Consider the following 19,126-nt stretch of genomic DNA (forward strand, 5'->3'; position numbering starts at 1 on the left):
CTTATCTGTACGTGGCGGTAACCTGATCCACTTTAAGGCATCTGAAAGTCTGTCTCCTTCATGGCTTGCATGAAGCACGTTAGCTATGTGTTTTTGTCACAGTGTGATGCACTGATCTAAGCAGCTGCAGCCTGACAGCTAAAGTAGGGGAGTGCAGTGTGTTGTCACTCTGTGATTTGGAGGTACCTGCCACTGGGTGGTTTTACGGTGACTTGCAGCGATTTGCCATGTGAGCAGGATGGACGATTCCTTCATAAGTGAGTTGGTTACATTTTTTTTCCATTGAAAACCTCCTCTCGTGTTTTGTGATCTGCGATGCTTGATTGTCAAAACCGTCGCACTGCTCTCTAAAAGGAAAGGTTTCACTGACAAATTGTCATTTGCTTCCTTGTTCTGTCGAAAAGGGAGAGATCCCCTGTCTATGTAAAGGAAAGCGAGGCTTGTGGCAAATGTGGCTTCTTTTCGAAAAAAAACTGTCTCTAATTGATGTTTCATCATCACGTTGGCGGTGTTTAGTCTGAGCAGAAATGTAATCCTTTCAGCTGGAAATTCATAAATTGTCAGAGTGAGCTCTGAACCCATGACCTCCGAGGTGCTAATAGAATAACTGTGACTTTGCTCAGCTCCTTCTAACTCTCTTCAATCTCTTTTATCTGCTGCACCATTACTGTGACACCATCCTATTCTGCTAAGAAATATTAGGGCAACAGTATAATTGCCATTACAATGAAATGCAGTTCATCAAACATTCATCTCAATTTGATCATTACTCTGCACAAATGATTTGGCAAGTTTAGCTCTCCTGACAACTTAGAGAGAGAAAACTTTTTTTAAATTTAGAAAAGGCAACATTTTCCCCCAAAAGCCTCTGCACACATGTTTCAGTGTTAATCTTCTAATAATGAATATAAGTAGATTGAGTGCAGAGAATGTAGAGAAATGCAAACTGTTCACAACGTTGGATGCCAAACTATGTAGGGAGCATCTCCTCAATATGAAGTTAACATTGAAGAAGAGTCCAACTCCAAAGGTAATATTAGTGAATAAATATAGTGTGGGATCACGGTTGGATATACTAGTGCTAGTCATTGAGGCTGTCACATGGTTGTAATACTGTATTTTATACTGTAATGTATTGTGTATTCCCTGCATTGAATTATATTGAATGTGCAACACAGAAACAGGCCATTTGGGTCAAATTCCCCAAATATTGTATCCCTAAGTGCAGAAAGAGGTCATTCGACCCATCGAGTCTGCACCGACTCTCCGACAGAGACCTTACCCAGACCCTATCCCCATAACCTCACATATTTACCCTGCTAATCCCCCAAATTTACACATTTATGGACATTAGAGGGCAATTTACTGTAGCTAATCCACCTAATCAGCACATCTTTGGACTGTGGGAAGAGAACAGAGCACCCGGAGGAAACCCACACAGACACGGGGAGAATGTGCAAACTCCACACAGACAGTCACCCGAGGTTGGAATCAAACCCGGGTCCCTGGCGCTGTGAGGCAGCAGTACTAACCACTGTGCCACCTTCCTCTCATCCTACTTTATCAAACACTCTCTACAAATCCTTCTTTTGTATTTTGTAGATGATTATGAGACAGCTTCTGATTGAGACAGTTAATTTCAACCAGTGTGGCTTCATTTTCCAAATGATTTGTATTTTCAGTGAAGTATTTATGGCCCTAAACAAGTGGTTTTGAAAGGATTTCTGCTTTATTTGCTTCTGGCGCACAGCACCACCTGATGTAGGCATAAGGGAGGTGATTGACATTGGGGAGGGCTTTGCCAGTGACTGACTTTCAGCATGGAATGTCAAAACACTTAGGGTGAAGCTCCAAAATGTCATATAACTTCACTACCTCAATGTGGAAACAGATGAGAGAGCTTTGTGCATGTGCGGTGATATTTAGCGCATAAGGGGCGGCACAGTGGTTAGCACTGCTGCTTCACAGTGTCAGGGACCCAGGTTCAATTTCAGCCTTGGGTGACTGTCTGTGCGGATATTGCACCTTCAACCTATGTGGATTTCCACCGGGTGCTCCGGTTTCCTCCCACACCCCAAAGTTATGTAGTTTAGGTGGACTGGCTGTGCTAAATGCGCAGGGTTACGGAGATAGGGGATGGGGTGAGGCCTGGGTAAGATGCTTGCTCGGGGAGTCGGTGCAGACTCAATGGGCTGAATGGCCACCTTCTACACTTGTAGGTCTTCTATGGTGACTGAGACACAGCCAGAGTGAGTATAGGGAATTTGGAGCACAGTGGGAATTGGGGACTGAGGGGAAATAGGTGCTTTTTGCTTTCTTTTTCTTTGCTTTCTTCCTTTTAACTCTTAAGAGAGTTGTCTTGCCCAGCTACAGTGATAGAGGCCACAAGAAAGATAGTTGCCTGGTGAGTAGTGGGTCAGGTCAGAGAAACATTTACTACTTTTATCACTTATAGTTTGTAAGGTCATTTTGTGGTTTATAGTTTATAAGACCTATGTTCTATGATAATGAGGGCCCCAGAGTAATTGATATTATTTGATATTAAACACCTTCCAAAAGTTTAATTTAAAGGGGTAAGTCACGGAAGGAGCTCGAAACTGTGGTGTGCTCCTCATGCTCCATGTGGGAAGCCGGGAACATTTCCAGCGCTTAGGGGCCAGCATGTGTGTAGGAAATGTCTCCAGCTGCAGCTATATCTAACTCCTTCTTGAAAAATGTTTTGGCCTCAACTGCTTTCTGTGGTGGTGAATTCTATAGGCTCAACAATTTCTCTTCATCTCAGTTATAAAAGGTTTACTCCATACCCTTAGATTATGATCCCTAGTTCTAGACACACACACCATCAGGATAATACTTCCCACATCTTTCCTGTCTAGTCCTGTTAGAATTTTATAGATTTCTAGGAGATCCCTCATTCTTTTGAACTCCAGTGAATATAATCCTAACCGACTCAATCTCTCCTCATACATCAGTCCTGCCATCCCAGAAATCAGTCTGTTAAACATTCACTGCACTCCCTCTATAGCAAGAACATCCTTCCTCAGATAGGGAGACCAAATAATATTCCAGGTCTGGCCTCACGAAGGCCTTGTATAATTAGAGCAAGCCATCCCTGCTCCTATAGTCAAATCCTCTCGCTATGAAGGCCAATAAACCATTTGCCTTCAAGACTGAATGTAATCCTGCGTTTCGGAGCTGGAGCAGTGGCTGGGGACACTGTGGAGCATCGACAGGGTGGAGAGTATCATGGATAGCACATATAGAGAGGTGATCACACTGCAGGCTCAGACTTCACAGGCTGGGACTCCAAGGGGATGGGTGACCAAGAGGCAGAGACTCTAGGCAGACAGTGCAAGAATCTCCTCTGGCTATTCAATCTTCACCTAGCAAGTAAGGAATGACCTGGGCACACAACTGACATTACGGCTGAATGAGAGAATGTTTCAAAGGAATATGTGGCCAGACACCCGACTTCTAGCCGTGGGTTTCCCGGCGGTGGAAGGCGGTTCGCTGGCGAGGGGATTCCCTGGTCCTGCCTCTGTCAATGGGATTTCTCATTGATGTCACTCCACGCCGTAGGAAAATCGACAGGCAGGGGTGCACTGCCGGCGGGACCAGAGAATCCCACTGGTGTGAACATCTGGAGAATTCCAGCCATTGTTTCCAAATTAGAATCTTGCCCTGAAATGCTCACATTCAGGCAAAAGAAATCTTAAAATCAAATTGAAGTTCACCATTCTTACCCAGTGACGATTGGCTAAAATGATGCAGGTTTTGGACTTTGCAACGTCTGACAGCAGCCACAGAGAGTTATATTGATAAAATGCTTATGATTATTAATCATAATGAAAGCACCTACTGCTGGATTTCCTCAAATCTTAGCCAGCGCCCACACTCTTGCTTTTCTCCACCATGTTCATGCTCCTGATCTAAAGCTGTTAGCATAGCAACAGAGGCAGGCTTTACAGTGCATATGAATCTTAGCCTTTGTATTAGAATGGAGAGGAGATCCTATAATTAGAGCAGCATGATTCAGGCAGTACCCAGTGGCTCAGTGATTATCGTATCAATATCTGTATACGTTTGAGTATTTGTTAATTGCTTCTCATCCCATGGGGAGATCGATGGGTACAGTGGCACAGTGGTTAGCACTGCTGCCTCACAGTGCCAGGGTCCTGGGTTCAATTCCTGGCTTGGGTTACTGTCTGTATGAAGTTCGCACATTCTCCCTGTGTCTGTGTAGGTTTCCTCTGGGTGCTCTGGTTTCCTCCTACAGTCTGAAAGATTTGCTGGTTAGGTGCATTGGCCATGCTAAATTCTCCCTCAGTGTACCCGAATTGGCGCCAGAGTGTGGTAACTAGGGGATTTTCACAGTAACTTCATTGCAGTATTAGTGTAAGCCTACTTGTGACACTAATAAATAAATAATCATCGTCATTCAATCTCTTTCTGGCGATGTGGGACAATGTATGGAATCATTCTAACTGGGGATGATATGTATCACCGTCCCTCAATCGGTAGTGGTTGTGAATAAGGAGATGTACACAGTGCCTGGTAGCCTGATAGTGGGGGGAAGATGGTATCTTTTCAGTCACTCATAGTCCAGTACTGGTGATACAACTGGCCAATGCCATTTCTTCTACCCTGAGCAAACCTGCCCCATGCCGTACATTGTGCCCTTTGCAAACTAGTGACCTATCCCTTGGCCTTCTTCAACACCACTTTAACTGACCATTTAAGAAGACACGTGAAAAGTTAGACCCAAAAGAAGCAATGGAACACAAACAAATATTACTTCCCAAATGCAGAAGGATTTCTTTGTACATCTTATCTGTCTTGCCTTGTTTCCGTTCTCAAGTAAATCTGAACCTGAAGTCGTCTGAATTTCCCAAATTTGGGTCTTTTCACCTAGAACCAAAATAATAATCTATTCTGTATGACTTAATGTCTGGAATTCGTAGTGGCACTCAGCCCTGTGTAGTAACCGGGTGTCAAATAATTAGACCACTTTGGGTTTTAAGTTTCATGGTGACTGTTGTTCCCAGTAACAAACGTGGAAATGCTAAGTAGAGGGTTTAAGATAACTGGCAGGAGGTGCTGCAATATTGTGATTACTGATCTCTCATTACACATTTTTAACCCTCCATTAGACAATCTATTCCATTGTGAATACCTATTATGTACCCACACTGACAGCTCTGTACAAAGCAATGTTTTCCAGTGTGTCTCTCTGAAGCACTGTCTGTAGCATGCAAAATGGCAAGGGCGGCTTGTAAAAGTGCAACACAGAAATCATCACTGGCAATAGGACAAAAAAACTCTCTCACTTTGCTAACAGTGGGTGGAATGTTCGAATCCCGCCATGGCAGAGGGTGGAATTTGAATTCAATTTTAAAAATCTGGAATTGAGAATCTACTGATGGCCATGAAACCATTGTCGATTGTCAGAAAAACCCGTCTGGTTCACTAATCTCCTTTAGGGAAGGAAATCTGCTGTCCTTGCCTGGTCTGGCCTAACATGTGACTCCAGAGCCACAGCAATGTGGTTGACTCTTAACTGCCTTCCAAGGGCAACTAGGAATGGGCAATAATTGCTGGCCAGCCAACGATGCACATGTCCCATAAATGAATTTAAAAAGTTATTTATCCAAACTGATTTGTTGGGCTAAGTTTGCTCCAAACTTTCTCTTCTTTGAACTGCAAACAAATAATGTTTAATTCTTTACTATAATGGGTATTGATGGCGATTCTGGATACAAGTATGAAATTGTCAGAAGTTGAATTCATAATGTAAAATATTCTAGCGTTTAAAAAGGAAGTACAAGCCACGATAGCTCACTTCCAGCATACAACAACTGTCATCTTTCTGTAGATTTATTAAAAGCTCAGTCCACTATCTTTCCATAATATTAATTCCAGCATTAACTGAATCCATATTTAATTTAATCCTATTGGCCCAGACTTGAGGAAGAAGAAGGTATCATGCCTTTTGTTTGATGTGTGCTGTATCTTGCAGTAATTCTTTGAGTACCGCAGTAACATATGTAAGCAGTTTTGGTTGAAACACTGTTTATTGTGAAGCCAAGTAGATGGCAAATTAGATAATAAGTTAAAAGTCAAAGTCAAGATTCTAAACTGTCCGGCATTCCAATATTTTTAGTAACCTGCTTTGGCATGTGCAGCTTTTCATACGTGTCCTCTGGCTGAACATGTGTATCATCAGAATGCAACATACAACTGAACACATATCCATGTTGTTCCTTTTAGGACTGAGGTGAGGAGAGATTTCTTCACCCAGAGAGTGGTGAATGTATGGAATTCACTACCACAGAGAGAGGTTGAGGCCAAAACGTTGTGTGATTTCATAGAATCCTTCCAGTGCAGAAGGAGGCCAATTGGCCCATCGAGTCTGCATCGACCCCCCCGACAGAGCATCTTACCCAGGCCCATAGCTCTTGGGGTTAAAGGATGGAGCAATGTGGGGTCAGGATAATGAATTTGATGATCAGCCATTATCAAAATGAATGGTGGAGCAGGCTCGAAGAGCCAAATGGCCTATTATCTAGGTTTCTATGTTCCATTTATCCTCCGTTTAATAAAAATTCTGATCACTTCATTTGTGTGAATCTTAAGAAAAGAAGTGTCTCTTGGGATAACAGCAATGACTGCTTTAGAAGCTTGAATCAGTCTCCAATATAATTTATATTGGGTGTCTAGCTTATTTCTTTTGGCTAATTTGAAAAAGCCTTGCAGGGGAAGAAACAAAGTCATTAAATATAATCAATAAATGCACAACATATTAAATTAACCTCCTATCAGGGGTATGATGAGACTGTCTCCTGCTTATCAAGGAGATCAATGATCCTCCTTCCTGTAAGTCACATTTTAGTGCCAGTTGAATTATTTACCTTTTCTGTTTTGTTTTCTTTCTCTTTAATCAATCCGACTCTGAAGAATAGTTTTATTAAACCACAAGTAAACACCATGGACGGTGACAAAAACTTAGGACCCGCCATGTGACAGCAATCGCCTGGCGAGAGAGGGAGAGAGGCAGCTCGTCACTCTAGCATCTGATGGCGAAGTATAATCTTCATTACGAGCTTTATGTACAGGACAGAGGCAGTTGACAGATCTCTGCTACCTAAATAAGAGCAAGAAAATGGTGGGTCGGGGCGGGGATGATTCAGCCTCGTTTTGAAGCTCTGAAGAAGAGTTATAAGGACTCGAAATGCTATGTCTGGCATGCGTGCCCCAAGACCAGAAATTTCCACCTGAACTCAACCGACCTTTCCATAGTCTGCCGAATTCTCTATCTCACCCAGTACGATTCCCATGGCGGGTGAGATGGGAAATTTTCAGTCTCTCTCCTGACCTGCTGCCTGACCTGCTGAGTTTTTCCAGCATTGACTGTGTTTATTTCAGGTTTCTGCAGCATGTTGCTGTCATTTTGAAGTTTGGAGAATTGGTTAATAGACCAGATGCAGGCTGCCAGGGACACTGGCCCCAGATTCCCACCATGAAAGGCTGGAATAGACTAGCATTCTAAAGTGAGCTAATCTTCTTCCATCTTTACCCTTGACCACATTCTTTGATATCTATCCTTGGTTAAAAAAAAACTGTCCTATCCCATGCAGGGCCAGTTTGCAAAAATGGCTTCTTGCTAAATAGGTGCAATAATATGTGAGTGTCCTCAATATGTTGGGTGGCACAGTGGCACACTGGTTAGCACTGCTGCCTCACCGTGCCAGGGACCCGGGTTCAATTCCGGCCTTGGGTCACTGTCTGTGTGGAGTTTGCACGTTCTCCCAATGTCTGCATGGGTTTCCTCCGGGTGCTCCGGTTCCCTCCCACAGTCCAAAGATGTGTAGTTAGGTGGATTGGCCATGCTAAAATGACCCTTCGTGTCCCGCGATGTGTAGGTTAGATTGATTTGGGAAATGTGTGGGGTTACAAGGATAAGGCAAGGGAGAGGGCCTGGGTAAGATGCTCTGTCGGAGTGTTGGTGCAGACTCGATGGGTTGAATAGCCTCCTTCTGCACTGTAGGGATTCTAAGAAAGGAACTCTTTTTTTGTTTACTGATTAGAATCCATAGAATTACTACAGGACAGAAGGAGGCCATTTGGCCCATCGAGTCTGTACGACCACAATCCCACCCAGGCCCTATCTCTGTAACCCCACACATTTACCCTGCTAATCCCTCTGACACTAGGGTCAATTAGCATGGCCAATCAACTTAACCCACACATCTTTGGAGTGTGGGAGGAAAGGAAATCATACAACGATTAGTATTAAACTAATATCATTCCAATGTTAAGTGATGGCCTCTTACCAATAAAGCTTTACTGTAGTGCAGTATTAAGTTGCAGGATTGTTTAAAGTAAATAGCCAAAATATAATCTTAATCAAAACTACCATTCACGCAAACCAATTGCTGCAGAGCAGTGGGGCAAAATGCTAAACATTCACTTGCAGAATGGTCACTCTATCCGAGCACTTATATCCCACATTCAAGAGCCTGATTGCTTCTAATTGTGATTGGCGACAGAAAGGAATCTGTATAATTTGGGGAATTGGAGATGATGCTTGCTGCTAGCCAGTGGGAGTGCTGGGGATGCAACTTTTCAAAAAGCTGGTTCAAGGTTAGCCAGAGCAATGCTGTGAAGTGCATTCTTGTTGTGATTCCTGTATGAATAAAAGGGCCTTTGTAAGCAGACCAATCTCTGTAAGTCGGTCCTGATTAATCAAGCTACCAACTAATAATTTTTATGAGCCCGTAGACTCCCACAGCTACCTCGACTGCACTTCATCACATCCTGTTTCCTGTAAGGACTCCATTCCATTCTCTCAACGTTGCTACCTAACGATGCAACCTTCTTCTGATATATCTTCCTATTTACTCGAGGAAGGACTCACCCCCGTCATGGTGGAAAAGGTCCCTCTGTAATGACTTTATCAGGGTCCGTGATGTGGATTCCTTAGAGTATGAGCTCCTTGATTTAGGCAGTAATAGCTTATCCAGTCAGGGAGCCCTGCATGTGTATATAATGTGGAGTGTCAGGGTTAGCGGCATTCTGGGGTTATACTCTGTACAAGGAAGTACGTGTCTAAGTGTTGCTGCCTACGTAAATAAATTAAAATCTGGCGAAGGGACATCAGGCCTCAGAGGAGTTATTTCACCCTCGATTGTGTCTGTCCCATTTGGTTCACTTCTGCTCTTGCCCCCCTCCCCTCCCACCCAGACCCGTGGCAGGATTCCCCTTGCTCTTGCATTCCACCCACCAGCCTCTGCCATACCTGGCACCTCCAGCGTGATACCGTCACCAAACACATCTTCCCCAATCCTCCCCTGTCAGCACGCCGAAGGGGACCATTCCCTCCGCAACATCTGGGTCTACTGCTAAGTCTTCCCCCTACACCTCATTCCCTTCCTATAGCAGCTGCCCACACAAACACACATTTCTCTTGCAGGTGCCAGTTCTTCATCTTGTTTTTCTTTTTTTTTTGTTCTCGGACGCAGCTGTTCATTATTCTGCCATTCACGCACTCTGGATAAGGTTGTTTCTTTCCTCCAACCATCGCCATTCCCTTTGCCTTTTGTACCTCATAACCTTTTCTCATTTAGTCTGTACCCTATCACAGACCTCCCCTTTGATTCTTCCTTCCCCTCCCCAGCTTCACTTGCTGAAAGCCTAGTACATTTCCACGTTTCTACAACGCTGAAAAGAAGTATTTAACCTGAATCCACGCCAGCAGGATCCTCCGGTCCCGTCGATGATGCACCCCCCGCCATTGGTTTTCCTGTAGTCAGGGCTGTATTCAACGGAAAGCTCCATTGACAATGGCAGAACCAGAAGATCCCATCATTGGCCAATGGGGGACCACCTCCCACCGCTGTGGCAGGTTGTGTGATAAATCCTGCCCGTTAGCTCTGTTTCTGTCTCCACAGATACAGTCAGACCTGTTGAGTGTTTTTACACCTGATGAATCATTGTTTGAGGCTCGAACCTTTCCCAATCTGTATATGTCCAACACAAAAACTGAATACTGCAGATACTGGAAATCCAAAATAAAAACAGGAAATGCTGGAAAAACTCAATAGGTCAGGCAGCATCTGTAGAGACAGACAGGATTAATGTTTCAGGTCAACGATATTTCGTCAGAATAGAAAACGGTTAGAAATGTAACAGGTTTTAAATAAGTGAAATGGGGGAAGGTGGAAAATGAATTAAAGGGAATGTTTGTGATACAGGAGAGATTAAATTACCAAAAAGATTAGTGGAGCAAGGCTAACGGGAGAGGTAATGAAACAAAATATAAGTCTAGAGGAGGTGTGAATGGCAGAACAATGAACTGATGCTCCAAAAAAAGCAAAGAAAAACAAGACACTGGGCAGGATTTTCCAGGCTCGCCCTAAGGACAGAAATTCCCACCCGAGGTCAATGGAGCTTTGCATGGTTTACGATTCCCTTGGCGGGCGGGGCAGGAAAATTCCACCGAGTAAGTTTTTAACTTTAAGTTTGTTTATTAGTGTCACAAATAAGCTTAACATTAATACTTCAATAAAGTTACTGTGAAAATCTCCTAGTCGCCACACTCTGGTCCTGTTCAGGTACACAGAGGGAGAATTTAGCATGGCCAATGCACCTAACCAGCACATTTTTTGGACTATGGGAGGAAACCGGAGCACCCGGAGGAAACCCACCCAGACACAGAGCAAACTCCACACAGACAGTGACCCAAGCTGGGAATCGAACCTGGGTCCCCGGTGCTGTGAAGCAGCAATGCTAACCAAAACCTGCTAAGATAAAGGGACCAAAATCAGAATCGAAGCTATGGTCCCAAATTGTTGGACTTGGTCTGAGGTTGACTGGAACATCGCAGGAGGCCGAGGACAGAAAGGTCAGTGTGAGACCAAGGTGGAAAATTAAAATGACAGCTGGCCGGAAGTTTGGGGTCATGCTGGTGGGCTGAATGGAGAGACATAGGTTGGTCTGCAGCCAAACTAAAGAACTAAAGAACATGCTCCCAGACAGTGTGGGCCTCACTTCCATTGAATATCAATGGGAATTAGGACCCTTCGTAGAACTCAATACTGCGGGTAAAGAACAACTTTAGTTTAGTTTATTTATTTGTGTCACAAGTAGGTTTCCATTAACACTGCAATGATATTACTGTGAAAATCCCCTAGTCGCCACACTCCGACGCCTGTTCGGGTACACTAAGGGAGAATTTAGCAAGGCCAATGCACCTAACCAGCACGTATTTCCGACTGTGGGAGGAAACCGGAGCATCCGGAAGAAACCCACACAGACACAGGGAGAATGGGCAGACTCCACACAGACAGTGACCCAAGCTGGGAGTCAAACCCGGGTCCCTGGCGCTGTGAGTCAGCAGTGCTAACCACTGCGCCATTGTGCTGCCCAACCTGCTGCCCACCCGGTTAAAATGAGCACATGGAGAATCCTGTCCTCTTCAAGCATGCTTCTAAAAGCCAACTGCAACATTTATTTTTCCCACTCTCTGGTCTGTGTGGCTGGATGTTGTTCCGGATATTAAGTCACCTCGTGCTGAAAAATGTGCATTTTGTCATTTTGGTTTTGTGCCCAGGCTTTGTTTTTCATTTTATCAGCAATGCTTCGTTATCAAAGTGAAAATGGTTTCCGCTGCTGTTCGGGTTCTGAGCTCGTCGAGAAGTTGCAGGAATCTGGGTTAGTCTGGTGGCAGCAACCTAACCTGATTACAGAGCAGACAAATCAGGCAGTATTTATTATTCTTCAAACTGTCTCCTCTTGTTTCAGTTTGCTGTTTCTCACATAATACAGGGCAGGATATAAATTAATCATCTTCCTTGATTGAGCAGCTAATGTTTTCTGAAATGTCCATCTTTCCAATTAAGGGAATATTTTCAATTTCCTGTTCATTGTTCTTGGGTGGTGGGGAAATAGCAGGATTGCATGTTAGGGACCAGAAATGTGTCAGGAATGTGATGTTGAACATTATTGTCTTGGTTTTCGAAGAACATAAGGCTTATATGGGCAAGGAGCAGCAGTAGGCCATGTTGGCCCCTTGAGCCTGCTCCACCCATTTAATAAGATGATGCCTGATATGATAGGAACCACAAATCTGCATCCTGCCACCACCGATAACATTTCGCCCCCCACCCCCTTTGCTTAACAAGAATTTATCTCCCTCTGCCTTAAAAATATTCAAAGATTCTGCTTTCCCTTCAGGAAGAGAGTTCCAAAGACTCTCAACCCTCTGAGAGGAAAAACAAAATCATCTCATCTCCATTTTAAATGGGTGACCCCTCGTTTTTTGTTCTAGAATCTCCCACAAGAGGAAACATCCTTTTCACATCCACCTGTCACAATGTTAAACTGTTAGGTGTGTATGTGTGTGCCTGTGCACGTGTGTGCCTGTGCACGTGTGTGATTGTGTGTGCCAGTGCAAATGTGCCTGTATGTGGAGGTGATTTCCCTATTTCCTTCCCGCCAACACCTGCCCCGCCAGAATATTTTTCATTGATTTGTTTATTGGTTTACTTACTTTTTTTTATTCATTCACGAAATGTGGGCGTCGCTGGCTGGCCAACATTTATTGTAAGAAGTCTCACAACACCAGGTTAAAGTCCAACAGGTTTATTTGGTAGCAAATACCAATATGGTATTTGCTACCAAATAAACCTGTTGGACTTTAACCTGGTGTTGTGAGACTTCTTACTGTGTTTACCCCAGTCCAACGCCGGCATCTCCACATCACATTTATTGCTCATCCCTAGTTGTCCTTGAATTGAGTCGCTTGCTGGGCCATTTCAGGGGGCAGTTGAGAGTCAAATCACATTGTTGTGGCTCTGGAGTCACATGTAGGCCAGACCAGGTAAGAACAGCAGATTTCCTTCCCCAAAGGACATTAGTGAACCAGATGAGTTTTTTCAGCAATCGACAATGGTTTCATGGTCATCAGTAGATTCTTAATTCCAGATATTTTTTATTGAATTCAAATTCCACCATCTGCCATGGCGGGATTCGAACCCAGGTCCCCAGAACATTAACTGAGTTTCTGGATTAACAGTCTGGTGACAATACCACTAGGCCATCACCTCCCCAAATTGAAACCGTGGAAAGTGAGTTCACGGGTGGGATTTTCTGACTGTTCCCACCAGTGGAATCTTCCAGTCCCTCCAACGGGTTCCCCGGTGGCAAAGGGCACAAACAACAGGAAACCCCGTTAATGGGGCAGGACTGGAAGATCCTGCCGCTGGCTAAAGGCAAGGTGAGGTTGGAGTAGAAAATCACACCTTTAACTGTGCCAGGGTTCACTTTGACATGTGCCACACCTGGTGTTCAGGCACAAAGCACACCATGAAATAACAACAGACTAATCAGCTCAAACGTTGCTAAATCTGTGAGGCACATTTTTAGTTACAACAACCAACAAACCCTTTAAATACATAAATTAAGGGCGTGTGTGCCAGTTAAAAGATTCCTTTGACAAATTGGACAAATTTTTAAAACAAAAATAGATTCACAGAAAATACTCAGCAGGTCAGTCAGTATCCGTGGAGTTTAACCTTCCAGGCCATTGTTTAAAGTCCCTGCTCCAAATCCCATTCTCCAGCGCTCTGCCTGCTCACTGAGGTTAAGCCAGCTTGCTCACTGCTGTCACCTGAGTTTCCAAGGTGAGCTTCCAATCTCATATTTGTACTATCACTAAGACCGCCTATTTCCAGCTCCGTAGCTTTGCCCCATCTCAGCTCACCTGCTGCTGTGACCTCGTTCATGGCTTTATTAACTCTAGACTCAAATATTAAAATACACCCCGGCTGGCCTCCCACGGTGGCACAGTGGTTAGCACTGCTGCCTCACAGCACCAGGGACCCAGGTTCAATTCCGGCATCGGGTGCCTGTCTATGTGGAGTTTGCACATTCCCCCCGTGTCAGCATGGGTTTCGTCCGGGTGCTCCAGTTTCCTCCCACAGTCCAAAGATGTGCAGGTTAGGTGGATTGGCCATGTTAAATTGCCCCTTAGTGTCCAAAGATGTGTCGGTTAGGGGGATTAGCGGGGTAAATACTTGACGTTATAGGGACAGGGCAGGGGGTGGGCCTAGATGAGATACTCTGCCAGAGAGTTGGTGCAGACTCGGTGGGCCATGTGGCCTCCTTCTGCACTGTAGGGATTGTATGATTCTTGTCTCTTTAAACATGAGGTCATTCAAGACTCTGCTACTGTAACCTCGTTCATGCTTTCATTGCCTCTTGACTCGAAAATTCCAATACGCCCCAGCTGGTCTCCCACATTCTCGCCTCTGTGAACATGAGGTTATCTGAGACTCTGCTGCCAGTATTTTAACTCTCAGCCAATCCTGTTCACCTGTCACTGGCCCACATTGCTTCTTGGCCAAGCAATGCCTTCATTTTAAAATTCTCATCCTTGTTTTCAAATCCCTCCATAGTCTCACTCTTCCCTATCTCTGTAATCTCTTCCTGCCTCACAACCCTGCACTCCTGGAATTCGGCCATCACTCATTTTAATCGCTCCACTATTGGTGGCAATGCCTTCAGTTGCCAAGGCCCCAAGTTCCAGAATTCCCCCTCTACACCGCTCCACCTTGCTTTCATCCTTGGAGATGCCCCTTAAAACCTACCTCTGACCAAGATTGGTCATCTTGTCTGGCTCCTTATGTGGCTCAATGCCATACCTTGTTTTAAAATGCTCCTGAGGGAGGTGGTGGTGTAGTGGTATTGTCATTGGAGTAGTAATCTGGGGACCCAGGGTAATTGAGGACCTGGGTTCAAATCCCACCACGGCAGATGGTGAAAATTTGAATTCAATAAAAATCTGGAATTAAAAGTCGAATGATGACCATGAAGCCATTGTCGATAGTCGTAAAAACTCACCTGGTTCAGTATCATCGAATCATAGCGTCTACAGTGCAGAAGGAGGCCATTCGGCTCATCCAGTCTGCACCAACCACAATCCCACCCAGGCCCTATCCCCATAATCCCATGCATTTTACCCTAGCTAGTCCCCCTGACATGAAGGGGCAATTTAGTATGGCCAATCCGCACATCTTTGGTCCTTAAGGGAAGGAAATCTGTCATCCTGACCTGGTCTGTCCTACTTGTGACTTCAGATCCACAGCAATGTAGTTGACTCTGATTTAGTGTAGTTCTGTCAGTGCAGACTTGATGGACCGAAGGGCCTTTTCTGTACTGTATTCCTCTGTGACTCTCTGACTCTTAAATGCCCTCTGATGTGACCTGGGAAGCCACTCAGTTCAAGGGTAAATAGGGATGGGCTACCACATCCCTTGAATGAATCTTTAAACATGCTCCAGTACAGCATCATTATGTTAAAGGTGCTTTTTGTTGTTTTGTTGTTGACAGAACCGGGAGAGATTTCCAGCATCCGGGGAATTTTGCTTTGATGTTACTTTTTGAAATTTATTTTTTCAAAAGCGCATTCCAATGGAGGACCAGGATTGCGGTTGAATGGAAACATGCAAACTGGTGTTAATATACCCAAAGTTCTTTTGATTTCTAGCCAGTTTCTCTGTTCATCCACTCACCTTAGGGCGGCACAGTGGATAGCACTGCTGCCCCACAGCACCAGGGACTCAGGTTCAATTCCGGCCTTGTCTGTGTGGAGTTTGCACATTCTCCCCGTGTCTGCGTGGGTTTCCTCCGGGTGCTCCGGTTCTTCCCACAGTCCAAAGATGTGCGGGTTAGGTTGATTGGCCATGCTAAATTGACCATTAGTGTCAAGGGGATTAGCAGGGTAAATACATGGGGTTATGGGGGTAGGGCCTCGGTGGGATTGTTGGTGCAGACTCGATGGGCCGAATGGCCCCCTTCTGCATTGTAGCGATTCTATGATCTTTGGATAGTCCGGGTCAGTCACCAGGGGGTGGTTGGTCTTTTCCAGTGATGTATGAATGAATTCTCCACTGTACTCGGGCAAAACACTGCAGCGTTTTCTGATGCTCAGGTGCTATTTACTCCATTTGAGAGTGCTTATATAGGCTGAGGAATATTCTAAACTCCTAAGGGATGTCTGGCAACACATGTTTTTCTTCATGGGGTCCTTCTGACAATTCTACGCTGGTAAGAGGAGTGGCTTTCTGTTACTGGCTTAGTCTACGATCATTTCCATGGTTGTGTAGAAAGGCTGGAATTTTCCAGCTCCCCTCCTGTGGTGGGTTTCCCACAGCGGAGGCAGCTTGCCATTGGCTGCTGGCAGAAGCTTCCAGACCTGCCGAAGGCAGGGCTCGCCCATCTCACCACCAGGAAGCCCACGGGGTGGGGGGGGGGGGGGGGGGGGGGGGGGGGGAACCGATGATCTCGCTGGCAGGATGGGCCGGAAAATCCCAGCCAAAACCTCGGGCTCCAGTAGAGGTTTGACTGTTTGCTGCTGCAGAATATCAGTGACAAGCCTGCCTCCTCTTTGAAGACCTCTGGAGGTTGCTGGATGTGGCACCTCAGCCTTGCTGGAATTCTCACCTTCCCAATCAGCGAGCTGCCTGCAGTGCCCACCATCAGTGCTGGCAACTTAGCAAACTTCAACTAAATCTAATCATGAAAATGCGAGGGACAATTCCCATTGGCAGACAGAAAAAGCGCCCATTGTCCGCTTATCTCCCCCACCACCCTCTGCTCTTCACTCATTGCCCTCCATTCCGCCGCCCATCCTCCACTGTCCAGCCATCGTTTTCCACCCACCACCCACCGAATTTCATAGAATAATAGAATCCCTACGGTGCAGAAGGAGACCATTTAGCCCATCGAGTCTGCCACATAACCCCTTATATTTACCCTGCTAATCCCCCTGACACATGACCAATCCACCTAACCCGCACATCTTTGGAGTGTGGGAGGAAATCAGAGTACCCAGAAGAAACCCACGTGGACATGGGAAGAACGTCACACAGACAGTCACCCGAGGCTGGGATTGAACCTGGGTCCCTGGCACTGTGAGGCAGCAGTGCTAACCACTGTGCCACCGTGCCGCCTAGTTTACACTCCATGAAAATTACACCCCCTCCATGAATTTGAATTTCATTCAGACCTGAAGAACCGCATTATATAAATTTGCCAGCTAACCGGTTTTATTCAATTTGTTGAAGGAGGACAGTAAGAAGTCTCACAACATCAGGCTAAAGTCCAACAGGTTTATTTGGAATCACGAGCTTTCGGAGCGCTGCTGCTCCTTCATCAGGTGAGTAGTAACGATGAAGGGGCTTGGGGCTCCGAAAGCTCGTGATTCCAAATAAACCTGTTGGACTTTAACCTGGTGTTGTGAGACTTCTTACTGAGTCCACCCCAATCCAACGCCGGCATCTCCACATCATGTTGAAGGAGGACAGCAGAGGAGGAGGAAATGTTAACCGGACTACCATTTGATTTTTCAGAGGTGTTACATCTTCACAGCCCGACAACAAGACACTTGTTAATTCGTTGAAATCACATTCCTTGTAAAATATTTCATTCATTAGACGTTCATGTGACACTTGTGATTTAGTCTTGTGGTGATCGTCCCTTTAAGGGCAACACGGTGGAGGAAAGGTGACCTGGCTTGATTGACCAATTGGTGACTGAGAGGGGTAGTAACACCAGGGGGTGGAGCCCTCTCTTAGGCAGAAGACAGTCTGAAGACATGTAGGGACTGGGGACAGCTGGTGTGCTGCTGGCCTCCGTGCAGTTTTTCCAAATTAATAAATGTCTTTTGTGTTCCTGTCGAAGTTTGTGAATGTGCATCATTACAGACCTGTGGTTTTTGAACCCAGGGGCCGTAAAGTACTGCTCTAGATCAACAAAAGTTGACATTCCCAAATGATTTATACAGCCCTCAACACTGAAACCTTTTGACTGTACCACAGAGCTGCCATCAACTGTTTTCTGCCATATATATAAAGGTATATTTATCTAAATGACTTATTCGTCTCATAGCATTTTATGCTTCCATTTTAAGTGCATTGTTTGTAAAAGGGTAAAAATATATTTTGTAGGCTTTCTGACATAGGTGTAGTATTGTGCAGGGCTTTAAAGAGTTAAAAAGTTAGGACAGGCCACACAGCCTGTGTTCCCTTGAGTGTGAAGTCTGAATGGTGATCTAATTGAGGTATTTAAAAATAAGGACTTCAATTGGAGAAATACAGAGGAACTATTTCCTCTGTTTAGGGACTCTAGAACAAGGAGACGTATTCTTAGAATAAGGGCTGGGCCATTTAACGGTGAAATCGGGAAGCACTTTTTTCTGGAGAGACCAAGAATGCACTCCCTTGAGAAGGACTCTGAGGCGAGGGTAATTGAAACATTCAAAGCTCTGATTAATTGACCCTTTTTTTAGGTGATCTCATTAATATGGATCGAAGGCAAGTAAAAGGGAGTTGAGGTACATGGAGTTGAGATCAGCCATCATCTAACGTGATCACACAGCCAGGCAGAATACAGACTGGCAATGGACTTCCTTTGCTCCTATGTCCCATTGGTACAAATTGCATAGGTTATGGACACAGATGTAAGGGTAAATCTTCTGAGTTTTCTCTCTTGAGGTGAGCTATCTCACAGGCTGCCAGCCCATTTTGGAAAATCATGGGTCCAATGTTGTTCTTTCATCTCCACTCTCAGAGAGAAAAAGAAAAAAAGGAGAAAATGTAATACTTTTAAAATTTCTAAGCAATTTATTACCCATCGGAATGAGACCCACAGCTCCAGTTGTTGTTTCCTCTGGTCCAGAGAGGTTAAATTATATAACAAGAACGTATCTCTTGTCATTAAGACACATTTATACTGGTAAGTGCCAGCCTGATTTTATCCATGAAGAGATGCAAATCCTCCAGCAACTTGTAGCGATTCGTAATTCTCAGGATATCTCGTCCTTCCCAGAAGTTACTGAAAGATTTGCATGTTAATAACATCATGCACACAAAACTCACCTTATTTGCAACAGTTTCTGGCCCAATATGCCCACAAGCACCACCCGCGGGTGGGAGTTTGTAATTACGTATTTGACAAGTTTACATGGGCACTCTCCATTACGGATATGGTCATTGACATTTATAATGAACGTAGAATAGAATAGAATCATAGAATCCCTACAGTGCAGAATGAGACCATTTGGCTCATC

General features: G+C 44.8%; 1 protein-coding gene across 7 annotated transcripts in view; it reads left to right on the forward strand.

Moving 5' to 3' along the window:
• Window positions 1-19,126, forward strand: part of plce1 (phospholipase C, epsilon 1) — a 408,311-nt gene that overhangs the window by 237,049 nt on the left and 152,136 nt on the right. For 2 of the 7 annotated variants that reach the window (XM_078223548.1, XM_078223549.1), the window contains exon 1: window positions 154-257. The exons of the other annotated variants lie outside the window; for them this stretch is intronic. In XM_078223548.1, coding sequence (XP_078079674.1) covers window positions 239-257 — 19 coding nt within the window. In that variant the 5' untranslated portion in view covers window positions 154-238. Of the gene's footprint in view, window positions 1-153; window positions 258-19,126 lie in introns of those variants that run through there. 7 annotated transcript variants of the gene reach the window in all.

The sequence above is a fragment of the Mustelus asterias genome, chromosome 11, assembly GCF_964213995.1.
Source record: "Mustelus asterias chromosome 11, sMusAst1.hap1.1, whole genome shotgun sequence".
In the NCBI taxonomy this organism is placed as follows: domain Eukaryota; kingdom Metazoa; phylum Chordata; class Chondrichthyes; order Carcharhiniformes; family Triakidae; genus Mustelus; species Mustelus asterias.